The sequence below is a fragment of the Theobroma umbraticum genome, unplaced genomic scaffold (assembly GCF_002168275.2).
Source record: "Theobroma umbraticum cultivar Fairchild unplaced genomic scaffold, ASM216827v3 scaffold_204.0, whole genome shotgun sequence".
Taxonomy (NCBI): domain Eukaryota; kingdom Viridiplantae; phylum Streptophyta; class Magnoliopsida; order Malvales; family Malvaceae; genus Theobroma; species Theobroma umbraticum.
In genome coordinates this window covers 2,805,145-2,821,669 of record NW_018397267.1, presented here as the reverse complement: position 1 = coordinate 2,821,669, position 16,525 = coordinate 2,805,145, and the positions used below count along the sequence as shown (strand labels likewise).

Sequence of the window (16,525 nt, the reverse complement as noted above, 5' to 3'; positions counted from 1 at the left end):
TGCTTGTCGGATTATGGACTTGAACCTCATCAATAATTTCTAAGCACTCATTGCAAGTTCCATAATTTCTTTGCTTATGTTTGCCTGCATCCTCTTGGTTTATGGAAGTAACCAAACTTGCACTATTTAAACTTCAACTTAGTTGTGTTAACTTTTGTTCTTTTTGGATCTTATCTTATCAATCTTCTTTTGTAGTAACTTCGGAGAGGTAAGTCAGGGGTTGGTACTAAGAGATGCCTTTTTTCGGACTTTCAAAGCAGAAGAAGACTACACCATGAATTGCAAGATGAGTTTGTGAATTCTGGCTGCTGTCTTCTTTTCCTGTCAAGATAAATTATTGATGCAAATTGATGGAGTGCCCTGATTCATGGAGGTTTCACCTACAAGGGTTACATACAACTTGATCAAGGTATCTGCCATGAATCAGGATGAAGAACCAAATAGTCCTGGCTGAAGGGGCCACTGCCCTTGAGGTTGGCCATAATCTTAGGTCTGGTAATGCCTTGTCAAACGTAACAGAATGAAAGCGAAACAACTGCTTTGTTTTGATATATGTTGCTTGTTTAACGCGATTTCCTCTGCTGTAGACTGTTGCTTCGTCCCTTTGATGCTTAATCGCACCTTATTCTATCGCCCGTCTCTTCATTCGACGTCTCCTTAACTTTCGATCAAGCACGCTAAAGACTAAATCAGGACAATTATATATCGGCAACAGAATTCCAGATGCATAAAACTTCTTGGAAGATTGGTTTTTTCGATATTTTTTCAGATTTCTATCTTTCATTTCATTTTTTTATTTTACATCAGGATAATACAATTAAGATCTGTTACTTGCATATGAGGTTTTAAACTTTGATTAGATGGAAAATCTAGCTGTATTTGACATATGACATAATTTATTAGCAGAGAGGTATCTGGCTTTTTGAGTGTCATGATTACCAAAGTTAGTTTTGCATGTTACCAATTGTGACTCATCTGACAGAGTACTGCATTCCAATTTTGAGGTCTAAGTCAGAACATATTTCAAGGCACGTAGAGTGGGGCTGTGGGAGCAGGTCTTATCAAGCGCAATTGAGGTGGGGATGTAGGGTGATGAGAAAAGCTTTGTCTATAAAACCCCCATAGCTCTTTTGAAGTTGGTATGCCAATTGGAAAAAGATTCACTTTCTATAATCCTAGATAATCTTAGTTCAATGGCTGAAAACCTATGCTTGGCGTTTCTCCTAGTCTTTTCCATCTGGAAATCCCTTGCCCTTTGTCGCCCTCTCAATGAGGAACACATGCTGAAGAGGCATGACGAATGGATGGCTCTGCACAGCCGCATCTACGTGGACGCAGCAGAGAAGGAGAAACGCTATGCAATATTTAAGGAAAACGTTGAACGTATTGTAGCTTTTAATAATGGTGTGGAGAGAGGATACAAGCTAGGTGTAAATAAATTTGCAGACTTAACCAATGAGGAGTTCCGTTCCCTACACACTGGCTTCAAACGCCAGTCCCTCAAATTGATGTCCAATTCAAAATCCTCAACTTTCCGTTTTGGAAACGTAACCGCTGTGCCAACTGTTGTCGACTGGAGAAGAAAGGGTGCCGTGACCTCTGTCAAGGATCAAGGCACCTGCGGTAAATGAGAATTCATGAATTAGAAGGATTTATTCTTTTTCTTTACGTATTTGATGGTGGGTTAACACTTGTTATTGTGTCAAAATATAGGATGTTGTTGGGCGTTTTCGGCTGTGGCGGCTATAGAAGGATTAACACAACTCAAGAAAGGCAAGTTAATTTCTTTGTCGGAACAGCAGGTTGTGGACTGTGACATCAATGGTGAGGATGAAGGATGTGAAGGTGGCCTCATGGACAACGCCTTTCAGTTCATCAAAAGCAACCGTGGCCTAACAACTGAAGCCAACTACCCCTACCAAGGGTCAGAAGGAGAGTGCAAAAACAAGTATGCAACGCCTGCAGCAACCATAACTGGTTATGAAGACGTGCCGGCTAACAACGAAAAGGCCCTATTGCAAGCTGTGGCCAACCAGCCAGTTTCTGTAGCTATTGAAGGTAGTGGATGGGCTTTCCAGTTTTACGAGAGCGGGGTCTTCTCTGGGGAGTGTGGCACATACCTTGACCATGCGGTCACGGCGATAGGGTATGGAACCAGCTCTGATGGTACCAAGTACTGGATGGTGAAGAATTCGTGGGGTACGGACTGGGGTGAGAAAGGGTTCATGAGGCTCAAGAGGGACGTAACTGCCAAGGAAGGTCTTTGCGGCGTTGCCATGAAAGCTTCTTACCCAATTGCATGAAGAAGAAAGAACTTGGAATACTGTTATATTAAGCTGCAACCTGTCAATATCATGTAATATTCATCAAGTGTAAACTAATATAAATTTGTTTGTTATGGTTCCTATGTTTCTTGTACTTTAAGAATCTGTACAAAATATCAGCAATAAAGTATTTGTTCAGCTTCCTATTGAAATTCCACTTGATTGGCTCTGTTAGAAACAATTGATTGCCTGTCACCATGGAAGTTACAGCGAGAAAAGGAAAGAGACTTTCTTCTCTTTGTCTGATTAGAGCACAAAATTGTTAAAATACTTTTCCACATCTAATGAACAGTATGACGATAAGATTCCAACACTGTTGCCTTTAAGCTTCTCGGTTTATTCACACATAAATAGTACTATTCAAAGCCTCCTCATTCTTATCCAAACAGGATAGAAACTTGTATTTTGGCAACCCACGTCAGAAAACAAGACGATCAAGAATGAAATTACATGCAGATTTTCGTTTTTAGTATCCATCTTTCAGAGTATATTTCTTTCCTTGTGTAGTCCTTTTAAAGAAAACCTTACTTGGTTTTCCTATGAATAACAAACATAAGCAAAGATTCCTGATGCTTTAGGGTGCTACTGTGAACTCTATTTGTTAAATTTTGCCTTTTGCTTGTTGCTTTGGCCTGATGAACCCTTAAATTGACTCAAATTGCCAATTTGAGCTTAGGTAATTCCACACTCAGCGTTCCATTTTGAAAGGATGATAAACTTAATATATTTAGCTTTGTATCCAATGTGAGATTGTGTGAGTGAACAAGATAAGCATTGTAGCAGAAAGAATTATACATTTTCCATGTCCATATCTCGCGGCTCTAAAATTTCACAGTAAGCTGAGTTCAGTTTTGCATTAGCATGACATCAGTACAAAGAACAGATGAGTACCATTATTGACGTAATCCCTGTCATTCAAGACATAGCAGTATTAAGAACACATGAGAAGTGCACATGTTGTAGTTGTTATTTAGTCAATCTCTTTTGCCAGTTAAACTTAGTATGAGGGATGGCCTACTTCACGTATGCTGTCATTGCAAAGGTGTTTTCCCCCTCTTTAAAGCAATCCATATATTTCTAACAAACTCTTGGGGATAACAATGACTAAATCAATTGTGATTGGTTCTTATTGGAAATGCATGCTGCTCATATATACGAGTAGAAAGATGCGAAGGAAACAAGAGAAATGAGTGAAGATGTTTTCTTTCTGTTTTCAAGGCGTTAGGTAACAAGTACAGAGCAACAATAATTAAAACATACATATGTGGCCTTGTTTCCATATGGTTTCATATAAATAAGCTAATAAAGCACACAAGTTTTTCAGAGGACGGCACAAGAATACTGAAAGGAGGGCCGTGTATGCTGGAAAGAGCTGCATCATATATATTCTATATGTTTTACCCTCAAGCAGTTGGGTAAGAAGCTTCCATGGCAATACCACAAAGACCTTCTTCAGCATCAATATCTCTCTGCATCCTAATGTATCCATCCTCACCCCAGCTAGTGCCCCATGAATTCTTCACCAACCAATACTTGGTCCCATCATTAGCTTTTCCATAACCAACTGCTGTAACCCCGTGGTCAAGGAACGTGCTGCATTCGCCAGTGAAGATACCACTTTTGTAGTGCTGGAAGTCAGACCCACCGGCATCAATGGCAACTGAAACTGGTTGATTAGCTACAGCTTTTAGCAGTGCTGCCTCACTATTTGAAGGTACGTCTTCGAAACTAGTAATCTGAGCAGCATGGTTGGCTGCTTTTTTCTTGTTGCAGCTTCCATCAACTCCTTCATAGGGGTAATTGGATTCAGTTGTTAGCCCTTTGTTTGAAATTATAAATTCAAAAGCATTATCCATGAAACCACCATTGCAGCCTTGGTCTTCCCCACTGATATCACAGTCAACTAACTCTTGCTCTGATAGTGAGATCAATTTACCAGTTTTCAGCTGGTTGATTCCTTCCATGGCTGCCACGGCTGAGAATGCCCAGCAACACCCTACATCATTTAAAAGAAACAATTAGCATTATAGAATCAGAATTATATCAATTTCTTTGTAAATACTGTTACTCACCACATTGGCCTTGGTCCTTGATGTTGGTCACAGCTCCTTTCTCTCTCCAATCCATGCTAGATGGAACTGCAGTAACATTTTCATACCTGAAAGAATATTTTTTTGAAGAAGTGGAAGGTCTCATTTTATAACCATTTCTCATGGCTTTAAACTCTTCATTGGTCAAGTCTGAAAATTCATTAACACCAAGCTTGTACTTTTTGCTGGTATCAGAATTATGAGATTCGATGTACTCCACATTTTCCTTGAATATCTGGAGACGTTTCTCCTCCTCGGAGGCATCCTGATAAACTCGACCATAGCTAGCCAACCATTGTTCAAACCTGTCAGACATGGATACCTCAGGAACAGAACGGGACGAGGCCTGACAAGCCCAAATTCCCAAGATAAAGAGTAAGGCCAGGCATTGACTTGTAGAAGCCATTGTATTCGAGACCACAGTCCACAGGTAAACTTCAAGAAATGTTATAGTGATGAAGGAATGTGAGGCATACCAATTCCAAGATGGCTTGTGGTTTATATAGAGAATTTTCCCCAGGCCATGCTTCTCACAGATTCCTAACAGACAAATTCTCCATTCTACGTGCACTGGAAAATATTCTGACAGGGACTTGATGCTTTGATTCTATTACAACTTTTGTTTTAATAAGATTCTGTTTCGTATCAAACTGAAATTGCTTGATTATAAAAGCGCTGGCAATAAATTCAATAATAAATTCCAGACATCTTCAGATGGCATGGATTTGTGTTGATCGTATTCAAAAGCAGACAAAGGTAGCCAAAACAGCCGGGTATTTCTATGGAGTAGACTCTTTTAGTACCTTTTAAGATTCTTAAATCTAGTATTACTCGAAATAACTAGTTGAACATGCATCAAGCAGCTTATGTTCCAATTAGACCTGTGTTCTGACAAGTCTGGCAAACTGTTTAAGCTAGAAGTCTTCATGTTTTAAATTCCGATTAGACTTTAACATAATAAAATGACTTTTCTGAATGGATCAGGAAACGATTCTTCAAAGTAGTTAATATGACAAAATAAGAATCCCAAAGTTTGATGATCTCTGGTGCCTGCATCAAAGGTTTGCTGCTAATCAATTGCACTGTTTTGTTTTGTGCTTGTTCAGAGTCACTCTACATATTACTAATAAACAGAAGAACTGATGGAGCAAGTTACCTAAGGCTGGCTGATTGTGACTGCTTGACATCTGCAACCTTTCAAGTTATACTAGAATTTTTGCCTGCTGCGCCAAGGGCTAGTTTTTTGTCGTGCTTTTTCTACAATGGCGACGAATCCTAATTTGAGCCATGAAATAAACTCAAGATTGCAAGATAGATCCAGTTTGAGCCCATTAATGAAACTCTTAAAACTAAGTCATTACTCTATTCATGATTTGGATTTTATGCCTTGCGTAATTCTAAGATCATTCCGGAATTCACGTCCGCATAGGACGAGGTACAAATCTACATATCCAAAAGAGGAACACCAATTAGTGTTCTTGTGAAGCTCCCTCCTGCTGGGAGGAGGTAGGTAAATAACCCATAGCTTGTTAAGATGTGACTTAGTCTGCATGTCTGATTACAGTTGAAGGAAACAGTAGTTAAATGCCTTTTGAATCTCATGGCAAGCTGAGCACCAGGGGACGCTGCACATAGATGAAGCCCAAAAAAAAAAAGATGCTCAGGATCGTCTATGATATTTTCTTCCACACATTGTCAAATCCTGGTTAAATCTAGCAAACCATTGACATACTATTTGCGTATTAAGTAGTCTTTCTTGAGAATGTTTTAATAGAAACATGATATTAGTTAAACACCAACAAAGATAATAATAAAAATTGATCCTCAGTCTCGCAAGTAGCTACACTCAATTAAACTTTTACTGGAAACTACCCAACTCTTAGAAGATGTTCACCCTAGATATCATAATAAGTTTAAATCTCTTCAACTCTAACTAGATTGGCGCAATTCTGGGCGAACAAAATCTGCATCTGGGGGCACTGATATATCAACAGTTGGTCTCAACTGTGCACAGACTTCAATAGCTCCATGAACAGGATCAGATAAGAAGTTGCTTATCAGGTCCTGGTTAATGGGGGCGCCCGAATCGACTGCTACAAATGCCTGTTGTGTAAGGATGTAATCAAAACGTGGAGCCCACTTTCTTGAACCCAATCGTGCAGTTGTGGAACAATTATCAACCATGAAAGAGACTCCTCGAGCATGCATGAAGGGGTTCAAGGAATCAACAGCTTCAATCAGACTCTCATTGATGATTTCTGAGTATGAGTGCCCCTTCTTTCTCAAGACCTCAATCTGGATTTTCAATTACAAAGATAATTAGAAACAAAACAAAATTCTTTAAGTGATTACTTATTCTGCCAATAAGATCAGTACCATAGTTTTCGCTGTCCAAAATTAAATATGGAATTAATTACCTGGGCCATCATTAGTGCCACGAAAACCCCAGAAGTGAAAGGACACAATGGACCTAAATCATCATTTGATCTGGTTGCTCGGACATGCTCACCAACTTTCCACATCCGTGTCTGATCAATTTTACCCATCGGGAAGGCAGGTAGACCCTCCTTTTCCTGTAACATAATACTTCATCAACCATCAAGCAAGATTTGTCTTTGGTAAGAACTGAGTTTAAGAAATGAAAGATTCAAGAAATAAGGATCTATCATGTGCAACTTCACAAAAGCACAAATATAATGCTATCAACATACATGAAAACGACGCCCAGCCAAAACGACACTGTGAATCTCGCTTCCACTTGCAACATCTTCATAACACTCATAAAGGATTTCCATGCAAGGATAATATGACGCACTATAAACAGCCTCAAATCGCTTTTTGCCTTCTTCAGACAATGAGTTGTACACAGCCAACATACCCTACAGAAACAAACAGAGAAGCAGATCCATAAATGTAAACTCCAAAAGAAGGAGAAAGCAGAGCAAGCAACAGAGATCACCTTCGTTGATATGGTTCTCGATACAATTCCTGTTATGCACTCAACAGTATTCTTGTAAGCCAAGTCTTCACTCATTCCATTCTCAACATACCTTCTAAACAAGCATTCTACAACTCCATGAACAGCACCAAGTAAGATGCCTACAGAAAGAAGCAACAATGACACACTGTAAGCATTAAAATTCCAAAAGATGAAGACAGGCATAGTGAACAAAATAATGCAAACAACTCTGCTCACCACGCTCCCCAAAAATGTCACTTCTATACTCCTGCTCTAATGTGGTGGCAAATGTAAATGGAGAACCAAGGGCAACTGACCATCCCAAGGCTACATCTGTAGCTCTACCATCAACATCCTGCTCCAAAATTACACATCAGCATTCAGTATGCTTTTTGGGGAAGTTTGAAATTTTGACAGTCATTCAAACTAATTGGCCGAATCTAGGAATTAGAGAGAGGAGGAACCTGGTGGACAGCAAAACTAGCATTAATCCCAGCACCATTTATCTCTTTACCCTGAACATAAAGTCTCCTCACAGAAGGGCCCATCCCCTTAGGGCAGACAGCAATTACACTGATGTTCTTGGGAAAATCAAGCCCCATAGATTGCAAATGACCAAGAAGAAACCCATGGGAAAGTCCAAGGATGCTATTTGGCTTCATGTGAGAGAAGACCTTTTCATAATTATCTGCCTGCAACACAAAATTTAAAAATAAATACCTCCTATGAACAAACCAAACAGTGTAAGGAGTATCAAGTATTTATTTTGAATTTTCCCATGCGTTAGGAGCAGGAAATGCTCAAGTATTAGAGTCAACCAGAATAGTGATAAGAAATCAAGCCCAACAAAGATATTCAGGCAGAGTTGCATCCTTAAAAGCATTGACATCATCCAAAAGGAAACATAGAAGTCATGAAAGCAAACTTCAAGATACCTACCATTGGCTTTCCCCGCTTTAAAGAAAGAGAGGCCTAGGAATTCAGCCAAAGTTGGAGATAGGGTTTTATTGCTAATTGATTTCTAATAAAGAATGCTGGACCTTAAGATGAAAATAGTCAGTCCTATAATCTGATGAAAGCACTTCTGAATGATAGCGCATGTAGATGTTGGGATTTGCAAATCATTCGTTATCAGTCCAATAGTCTCGAAAAACAATGTTTGTTTTTGTGTGATGCGCTTGGCCTTGGCATGATGTCTTGTATGCACTTACAGCTAATACAATCAGTCAATGCTAACAATAATGACCAATCTTGTACAAAGCAAAAATGGACAAATGTGCTAAATCTACCAACCTGTGCTGAATCAGAGATCAACAATAATACAAGATCACTTCCAGCAATAGTTTCCCATATATCCCCCAAAGTTCCATTCTCTTCAGAGAATCCTGCAGCACGGGCTTCAGCAAAAGAGCGAGAGCCCTTCCTCAACCCAATCTGAGAGCAAATTGTACATTCAGTCAAGCGAAAATCAATCACTGAATGCAAAACAAATGCAGAGAGTGGATAATTTCGTTTTCTTTTCTTAAACAAGAAATAAAAAAAGATCCAAGCTTGCCTTCACAACAATATCAGATTTTGCCTCTGCAAGAGAATCCCTCAGATTCTGTGCTTGTGCTGGCCCCTAGAAAACATATCATAAATCACATTAAATTTGGACTAAACTCTATGGCAAAGCAATAAAATCAATGGACCAAACCAATTAAATTTGGGACATATCATTATCACCACAAAACTCGTAATAATAATGCAACCAAAGGTAATATCTTAGTTAAAGGAATGTAATATTGGACATTAGATTAACGAATAATTGAAAAAAAAAGATTCAAAATTTAGACTTTCATATATAGAGTCGATAAAACAAAAAGATTTTTACCATTTTCGTTTGCTTTTATTGCACAAAAATATGAAAAGAGAAAAAAAGAGCAATGTGGTTCCTTAACCTGAGAACCCCAACCAATGACTCCAATTTGTTTGATTCCTTTGAATGTATCATCCAACAAAGGGAACAAATGCCGCCCTCCTCTCACTATATACTGCCAATTGAAAAATGGTATAAATTAGCAAACAAATAAACCAAAAAAGAAAGAAAAGAAATGAAATGATCATTTAACCAACCTCGTCGTGACCAGCAAGAGAGATCTTTTCTTTATTGAAAACGGAGGTATGGAAGTCAAGCGACGTCGTCGCAGAAATGGAAGAAGGAACGGAGATCATCTTTGCTGAGAGCGATGATCCGCCGCCGTTGGATGAGGCGTTGTTGTTTGTGGGGACATGACGAGCGATCAGTGATTTTAGAGTTGGTGAACACCATGATGATGAAGGAAACCGTAGCTTGTGTGCCGTTGATTTGGAGTTAGAAGAGAGCGATGGAGATATCGACGGTGTAAAAGAGAGTGAGGCTTTAAAGGAAGTGGTGGTGGCGGCCATTGCTGAATGCTGCTACGAGAGAGGGCAGCGAGAGAGAGAGAAGAGCAGGCGTTATGAACTAACGTTCCTTTAAGTTCGCTGTAGCAGTAGGTGGCTTGGGTGACTGAATTAAACGACATCGTTTTACTGGTTTCTGGAATTCTAAAATTTCATACCAAATTTTGAAAATAAAGGAGTATAACGACGTGCTTGGGTGTTCTGCCCCATGCAACAGTATAAACAAATATACGGTGCAGCACACGTGTATATATATGAAAATGATTTTCCTAAGAAATAGAACAATTGTATTTAAGTTTCTTAATCATGGCGATGTCTCTTGGATGCTGTGAATGGCTGGCTACTTGGAGTCTTGAAGACACCAAAGAAAAGGGTAAAATCACCAATTCCGGCTCCGGTTGCTCGTTAGGCTGCCCTTTGCTACTGCTATTTGATATAAGACAGAGCCATAATTTGTTGACATGGCTTTTCGTTTTCTTTTTCGCCGTTTGACTTTTTGTCTATGGTTTGCAATGAAGAAATTCTACTGCTTTTGCCTGCTGAATATCTGTTTCAAAACCTTTCTTAAGGAACTTTCCCACCCCATTTTATATTTAAAACTTGTTCTTGCGGTGAACCTTTCTTCTGCTTCATACCATCAGCTAAAGTAGAAGACAAGCGACACTGTTACGCACAACACATCACTTTTGCTTTGTAATTTTAACCATGAATACGAGAATTACCATCCACAAGCTTTCCACCACTTGACCTTTTTAAAGAGGGCAAGTCGACTAGTGGATTCAGATTTTGGCCTTTATTTTTTAACATCCTGTCGCTTTCTGTCAACCACTTGGGTTTTGGCCGAATGTAGACATACTTTTGGGATAGTCTGGAATTTGGATTTAATCATTTTGCCCAGAAAATAACACATCCATTCCATGGATGTTAAACAAATTGTTTGCAGTTGACTTTTTTTCCCTCTTTTCTTAAGGAAGAGAACAATGAGTTTTTATAGCCACAAGAGTTTCAGTTTCGAGTTGCTTTATTCTCTACTAAGCCCTGTAGTTTTACATTACTGATGCCATCCTTGTGTCGCGTAAGAAACTTAAATAAATGAAGCCGCTTGATAAGTGATAAGCCCTGTTGCTATATCTCAAGCTCTTTTTCTCCTTTTTATTAAAAGGGGCACCATCATCCACCATCTTAAGAGAAGAAAGTAAGATCAGAATCCAGTATGCTGCAAAAAGCCACTACCAAGCCGCCTGCTTCATTTCTTCCTCCCTCTTTTCCTAGAGCATCAACATCAGCTAGTAGTTTCTTGATTCATCCATCCTTTCACCTGATCATAAAGATTACCAAATTCTTCACACATTTGCATCAACCTATAGCATCATATGTCAAGCGCTTGATGAAGGGTAGGTTATCAGCAGACAAACTCTAAGACAAACCTCATATATTATATAATCTTATCTTCAAATGAGTTGAATCTAGACAAATTAACTCATAATTAAAAAAATGAAATCCTAAATTTGTCTTTATTATATACGGTAGTGCCAATAAGGAAATTTATGACCACTTCAAGAGTTAGATGATGATAAAGCAAGACCTCCGTAGCCTCCAAAAGAAAGTCTTCCAATAAATTATTGGGAATTTGCAAAAGAAAAGTTTTGCATTTGCTCTTGTTATTTTTATAATAATTTAATTAATACTAATAATTAGATGGAATCTTGATGTCAATGGAGAAGTTGTTGAGAGGAAGTGAGGAACAGATTGCCCCCCTCCTTCACCTCCAATTTATTAATTTCTCGTCTTTTGGCTTTACTTAAGAAGTTTAGAGTACCAAATCAGCTTTTATTCACAATAATAGTAAGAGCAAGTGATTTAGGTGAGTATATCCTAAAAAAAGGAGGACATTAGAGAAGGAGAGGGACTATGATCCAAGCAACTAATATTCGTTTAAGTCACCATCGACTCCTAAAAGTAACTAAAAATTGTGGGTTTGCTTTTGCAAATGGACATCCCCTGATAAAAGTATTCTAAACTCATTTTCTTCTATCCCAACTTCGTATCTTTTAGCCTACCCTTTTTGACAATGAACAACAAAAGAAAATGGTCATACCAAACTCTATTCAGAGTGGTTGGTAATTGGATGAATAATTCCACAATTGCATATAAATTGATTATACAATTCATTATATTGCACATTTGTGATAAACAAATAAAGTAAGAAAAAGAACTCCCCATGGTATTGTGCGGTTAGGATTTAAAGTGTGATTAGAATAAAATTGGATTTTTTTAGGCCCTTAAGATTCCTTAAAGAGAGTTGGATTAATCCATTGACCTTTTAGCAGCTTTATAAGTTCAGGTGGTATCATATTTATATACCCCAGTTAGATACTGCAATCTCAAAAGTCTTCTACTTTCACAACTCAAGAAAAACAGAATTTCTCTTCTTGCTCTCTGTTCTTGAAATCCAATTCTTGCTACTTGGATTTTGGAACCTCAATTTCCTTTTGACTTGTTTGTCCATTTCCTCTTGAAATTTCATCGAAATCCCAAAAATCCCATATCAAGATCTTGTTTTTCTTTTTTTGTTTCACGTTCAAACATCTCAAAACTATCAATAGAATCGCACATATCTCGAAGAAATGGTAGGATTCAAGACCGTCAAGAAGAAAATGTGGATGTTTTCTTGTTAATCTTCATCTGCTTAAACTTTCCCTAGAATTGTCCTCTTGCGTAATGGAAGCTATCATCATAACAGCCATAGAACTGATCAACAACAACAACAGCAAAGTCGTTAACCAACAAAACTTCCCTCTCCAAAAGCTCTCCTTCTGGTTCGCTCCCACCACGCGTCCTCCTGGTCTCCTCTCTTTCACTTCTGGCTCGTAAAACAACCAACCAAGGAAATAAAAAAGAAAGAAAGTCAGCAAAAACTTCGTTTTTGCATGTTTCGTATGGCCGCTTACTCTTTCAACAACAACTTTTCATCTGGGAATTGTTATTCTGGTTTGTTTAATCCGCTTTCACGTGATATGGGTCCACGCAATGGAAGTTCCCGTGGAGGGTCGTTGTCGGTGTCGGTGTCACAGACCTTGGTTTTGGATAGCGAGAAAGGAGAGCTAGTGAAGGCGCCGGTGAAAGTAGGGAAGAAAAGCGTGTCGGAGGAGAAAGTTATCGCGGCTTTGAAGAGTCATAGCGAGGCAGAGAGGAGGAGGAGAGAAAGGATCAATGCTCATCTTGATACACTCCGCAGTCTCTTGCCCTGCAGAGAAAAGGTTATTCTCTTTTTCATGTAGCTTTTCATTAATGACAGTAGTTCATTTTATGTTAAAATCTAGTTTATCATTGTTAGATGACTTCTATAATCCTGTTCATTTAAAATTTTGAAGCAATTCTGGAATATTGATCATTGGGAATTTTGAGGAAAGATCTAGATTAGTTTGCTCATATTTATGTGCTTCATAGGATAATTAACTTTTGTGAAACTGCCTTGTTAACAGTTCATAGATGCTAATAAGTAGTATCAATTAGATACCACATGCAGCAAGCCCTTTCTTTGAACTGTTAATCGTCAAGGTATAGAGTATGTATGATTGCCGAGAAAAGTTGGGGAAAGGAAAAAGAAAAAAACTCAGAGCTTTAGGTGTTTAGCGGCAAAGGGAAGAACAATGGAGGTCAGATAACATTAAACAACTCAGGCTAAAATAATTAGCTGGTATACTTGATTCATCTGCCTCTATTTTTAGAATATCAGTTAACATTTCAAGAGCGTAGGAGTTTTGCTCATGATGAGTTCAATGGTAGGAAAGAACCTGGCCATGATGAATGATGAAACATTTATTGTTTTGTGGGATAAACTTGAATCAGATATTCCTATAAAATTATGAGAAGCTTAATTCACTATGCATTCTAAAATTAGAGGGCTCTGATGGCAAATTTGGCCTTCTCACATGCTATTGTGCTTATTATTTGTTGTCCTCTGCTTGAGAAGAAGGAAAATGAAGCTGTGAGGTCATGCAGACACGTATTTAATTTTTAAGCTTGAAATCTCTTATTTATTGCTCTTTTGCTGCATTATTTTTGTACTTGAAAGGTCAACTCTGAATCTCAGAAATACTAGAGTCACCAAGGGGATGCTTCAGTTTATATTTAATAGATGTTTTAGAATTTGTCAATTATGAGATTAAGGTTTGTTAATGGTTGAGAACATCTTTGCGGTCCCGATTCCAAACCTTCTATCGGATGACTACTATATTTCTGATATAATCATGCTTGATATTCAGAGTTTCATTCTGTATTTCCAAAAACAAAGCCAATCATGCAAGCTTGTCTACAGGATTGATCTGATCTGCATTGTTATATAAAAGAAGTTTACAGAAAGAAAAGAGGAGGACAGTCTATATATTTGGATATGCTCAATATTAACCAAACTCGAGGTAAGTTTAACTGTAGATAAGAAAGCAGCATGGGGTCAAACTCTTTTCATCTTGTTTAATTTTCAATCCAAGGAACTTTTCTAGTTAATGGTTAGCAACTTTTTCATGCTACCTTCAACTGCTTCGATAGCCTGCTGATATCTGCGTGATATTTAACAATTAAGACCCCCATAAGATAATCTGTTGACATTACTTTATACAATATTTTTGCTGTCAAAACTCATTGTCGGTTGGACATCATATATACATATATTCGAAAGTGAAAAATATGATAAAGATTGGATTAGTGGGGCAATGTAACAGCTGTTCTGCTATGGCTTCCTCATCTGGTCTATTTCTTCGATATATTAACTAATTTATGTGACATATATGTATGTGATATTATTTTATGGTTGGGACGTAAGCAAGAATTAGACATCTGGAACCAGAAAGGTCCTTATATGACATGCTTTTTTGTTGTTGCTCTACTTGATTTGTCAATGGTTTTTTATAATCAATTAAGTCAGAGGGTTCATTTATGTTATTTTCTAGATCAAAGTCTATGCATCATCTACTACTTACTTGCTGGTTTGATGTGACTCCTTCCATAGCTGATTTATCTGAGTCAATATGGCATTGTTTTCATAGTCGATGAATTTTCCCTAATTGCACTATACATGCTTTAAGAAGACTTATCTTGGTTGTATTGCTATTAGCTTCAGTGGATAAGTGTATCAGCAGGATATATATTGGTAGTTGGATCCAAGAATTTGATTGATTAGTTTGCTATTGACCAGACTAGCAGTCATTGATATATTTATACTTCTAGAGAAGTAAGAAGATGTTTTTCAGCTGATGGTAACTTTCATGGTCTATCTTCAATCTTGACTTTAACTCTGTTGTTCAATTGCTCATTGCAGATGGATAAAGCCACATTACTCGGTGAAGTAATTAGACAAGTGAAGGAACTGAAGAAGAATGCAACTGAAGCCAGCAAAGGTTTTCTTGTTCCAATGGACGATGATGAGGTGAATGTTGAACCGTGCGAGGAAGAAGCCAACGGGACATTTTTATTCAAGGCATCAATCTGTTGTGATTACAGACCTGAACTTCTGACTGATCTTCGGCAAGCTCTCGATGCCCTTCCAATCAAGATGGTAAAAGCAGAAACATCGACCTTGGGAAGTCGGTTGAAGAATGATTTCGTTTTCGCTGGCTACAGAACTGCACATGCTGATGATGCTGAAGCACGTCGATTTCTTGCATGTTCCATTCACCAGGCCCTGAATTCTGTGCTGGAGAAGGCTTCTGCCTCGCCGGAATACTCGCCAAGTTCGATATTCCCAAACAAGAGACGGAGGATGTCTTATTTCGATTCCTCAAGCTCATCTTCTTAAGAGATTTGGCCCTCGTTTGTGTCAATGGACACTGCCATCTCTCTCCTGTGAATCTGTGCTTGCCTCTTATGTGCAAAAACTGGTTTGAAATACTATAACTTAAAAAAGTGTGTTAACATCTATATTATATACAACCATATACAATATTGTATCCCAAAAGCTTGGAACACTTTCAAATGGCTTGTAATGAAACTGTATTCTGTATGAATTCTTATCTCAATAATTTATAAAAACCTGATGTGCCTGTGTTCATGTGATAAAAGGGGAAAAAGAGAAATTCCTACCTTGTTTTTTTATGTAATAACCAATGCAACATTCTTGGGTGAAATCTAGTTATTTATATTAGACAGAATTTATTGGTAGTTTATATTATCATCTATTATGGCATGATAAGTTATATCACATCAATATCATATAATATAAAATAATAAATAAAGTTTTAATAATGATATTTAATTAATCTTTAATTATAAGAGTATACTTGATTTAATTTTACGTAATAAAAAATTTTATTTAAAATTTTTTAAATAATTTTAATGTTTTTAAAAATATGTTTATATATGTATATTTACTTATAGGAGCACGTGAACAAGTAACCCACCTAATTAATTAATTTGATAGTTTAAGTATATATTTTTTAAAAATTTCATTTAATTTTGAATTTTAAGTAAAAAAAAACTCAAATTTATTAAAGCATGAGTAAATTAAAGCATCAAATTAAATCTTTTTAGCATTTTGTCAATCTTGATTATCCATAGATATGGATTTCATATAAAATTTAAATGAATTTTCATACCATTTATATTTATAATTGGAATTTAACGATTGAAGAAATTATAGTGAAAAAAAATTATAGTTGATAAAATAAAATCATAATTTAAAATAGAACTAAAGGTTCTTTCTTAGAAGAAATAAATTAAAAGTTACCAGA

General features: G+C 37.4%; 4 protein-coding genes across 6 annotated transcripts; 2 read left to right on the top strand and 2 right to left on the bottom strand.

Moving 5' to 3' along the window:
• The first annotated feature begins 24 nt into the window (after window positions 1–24).
• Window positions 25–2,470, top strand: SAG12 (senescence-associated gene 12). The gene is made up of 2 exons (XM_021438471.2): window positions 25–1,623; window positions 1,714–2,470. The coding sequence occupies exons 1-2, from the start codon at window positions 1,194–1,196 to the stop codon at window positions 2,301–2,303; spliced, it is 1,020 nt and encodes a 339-aa protein (XP_021294146.1). The 5' UTR covers window positions 25–1,193; the 3' UTR covers window positions 2,304–2,470.
• Window positions 2,471–3,727: 1,257 nt separating this feature from the next.
• On the bottom strand, window positions 3,728–5,276 carry LOC110424190 (senescence-specific cysteine protease SAG39-like). Of its 3 annotated transcripts, none has more exons than XM_021438714.1 (3): window positions 5,243–5,276; window positions 4,397–4,789; window positions 3,728–4,320 (listed from the first exon to the last, which is right to left on the bottom strand). In XM_021438714.1, the coding sequence occupies exons 1-3, from the start codon at window positions 5,268–5,270 to the stop codon at window positions 3,728–3,730; spliced, it is 1,014 nt and encodes a 337-aa protein (XP_021294389.1). In that variant the 5' UTR covers window positions 5,271–5,276. The 3 variants fall into 3 exon arrangements, with proteins under 3 accessions (XP_021294389.1, XP_089640912.1, XP_021294388.1); XM_089784786.1 differs by lacking the exon at window positions 5,243–5,276 and having other exon boundaries at window positions 4,397–4,482; window positions 4,594–4,820; XM_021438713.2 differs by lacking the exon at window positions 5,243–5,276 and having other exon boundaries at window positions 4,397–4,829.
• An 890-nt stretch (window positions 5,277–6,166) lies between these two features.
• On the bottom strand, window positions 6,167–9,854 carry LOC110424054 (ketol-acid reductoisomerase, chloroplastic-like). Its single transcript, XM_021438538.2, has 10 exons — window positions 9,489–9,854; window positions 9,314–9,406; window positions 8,929–8,994; window positions 8,667–8,807; window positions 7,838–8,065; window positions 7,611–7,728; window positions 7,374–7,513; window positions 7,126–7,293; window positions 6,832–6,987; window positions 6,167–6,709 (listed from the first exon to the last, which is right to left on the bottom strand). Exons 1-10 carry the CDS (start codon window positions 9,798–9,800, stop codon window positions 6,344–6,346), a joined length of 1,788 nt encoding a protein of 595 aa, XP_021294213.1. The 5' UTR covers window positions 9,801–9,854; the 3' UTR covers window positions 6,167–6,343.
• Window positions 9,855–12,171: 2,317 nt separating this feature from the next.
• Window positions 12,172–15,859, top strand: LOC110424047 (putative transcription factor bHLH107). The gene is made up of 2 exons (XM_021438523.2): window positions 12,172–13,057; window positions 15,118–15,859. The coding sequence occupies exons 1-2, from the start codon at window positions 12,728–12,730 to the stop codon at window positions 15,592–15,594; spliced, it is 807 nt and encodes a 268-aa protein (XP_021294198.1). The 5' UTR covers window positions 12,172–12,727; the 3' UTR covers window positions 15,595–15,859.
• The last annotated feature ends 666 nt before the right edge of the window (window positions 15,860–16,525 follow it).

Coding starts and splice junctions, on each gene's coding strand:
- LOC110424190 (XM_021438713.2), bottom strand. CDS start 4,820: ATGGCTTCTACAAGTCAATGCCTGGCCTTACTCTTTATCTTGGGAATT. Junction 4,321..4,396: donor CAAGGACCAAGGCCAATGTG/GTGAGTAACAGT, acceptor TAAATGATGTAG/GGTGTTGCTGGGCATTCTCA.
- SAG12 (XM_021438471.2), top strand. CDS start 1,194: ATGGCTGAAAACCTATGCTTGGCGTTTCTCCTAGTCTTTTCCATCTGG. Junction 1,624..1,713: donor CAAGGATCAAGGCACCTGCG/GTAAATGAGAAT, acceptor GTCAAAATATAG/GATGTTGTTGGGCGTTTTCG.
- LOC110424054 (XM_021438538.2), bottom strand. CDS start 9,800: ATGGCCGCCACCACCACTTCCTTTAAAGCCTCACTCTCTTTTACACCG. Junction 8,808..8,928: donor AATCTGATATTGTTGTGAAG/GCAAGCTTGGAT, acceptor ATTTGCTCTCAG/ATTGGGTTGAGGAAGGGCTC. Junction 7,729..7,837: donor CTAGTTTTGCTGTCCACCAG/GTTCCTCCTCTC, acceptor ATTTTGGAGCAG/GATGTTGATGGTAGAGCTAC.
- LOC110424047 (XM_021438523.2), top strand. CDS start 12,728: ATGTTTCGTATGGCCGCTTACTCTTTCAACAACAACTTTTCATCTGGG. Junction 13,058..15,117: donor TCTTGCCCTGCAGAGAAAAG/GTTATTCTCTTT, acceptor TGCTCATTGCAG/ATGGATAAAGCCACATTACT.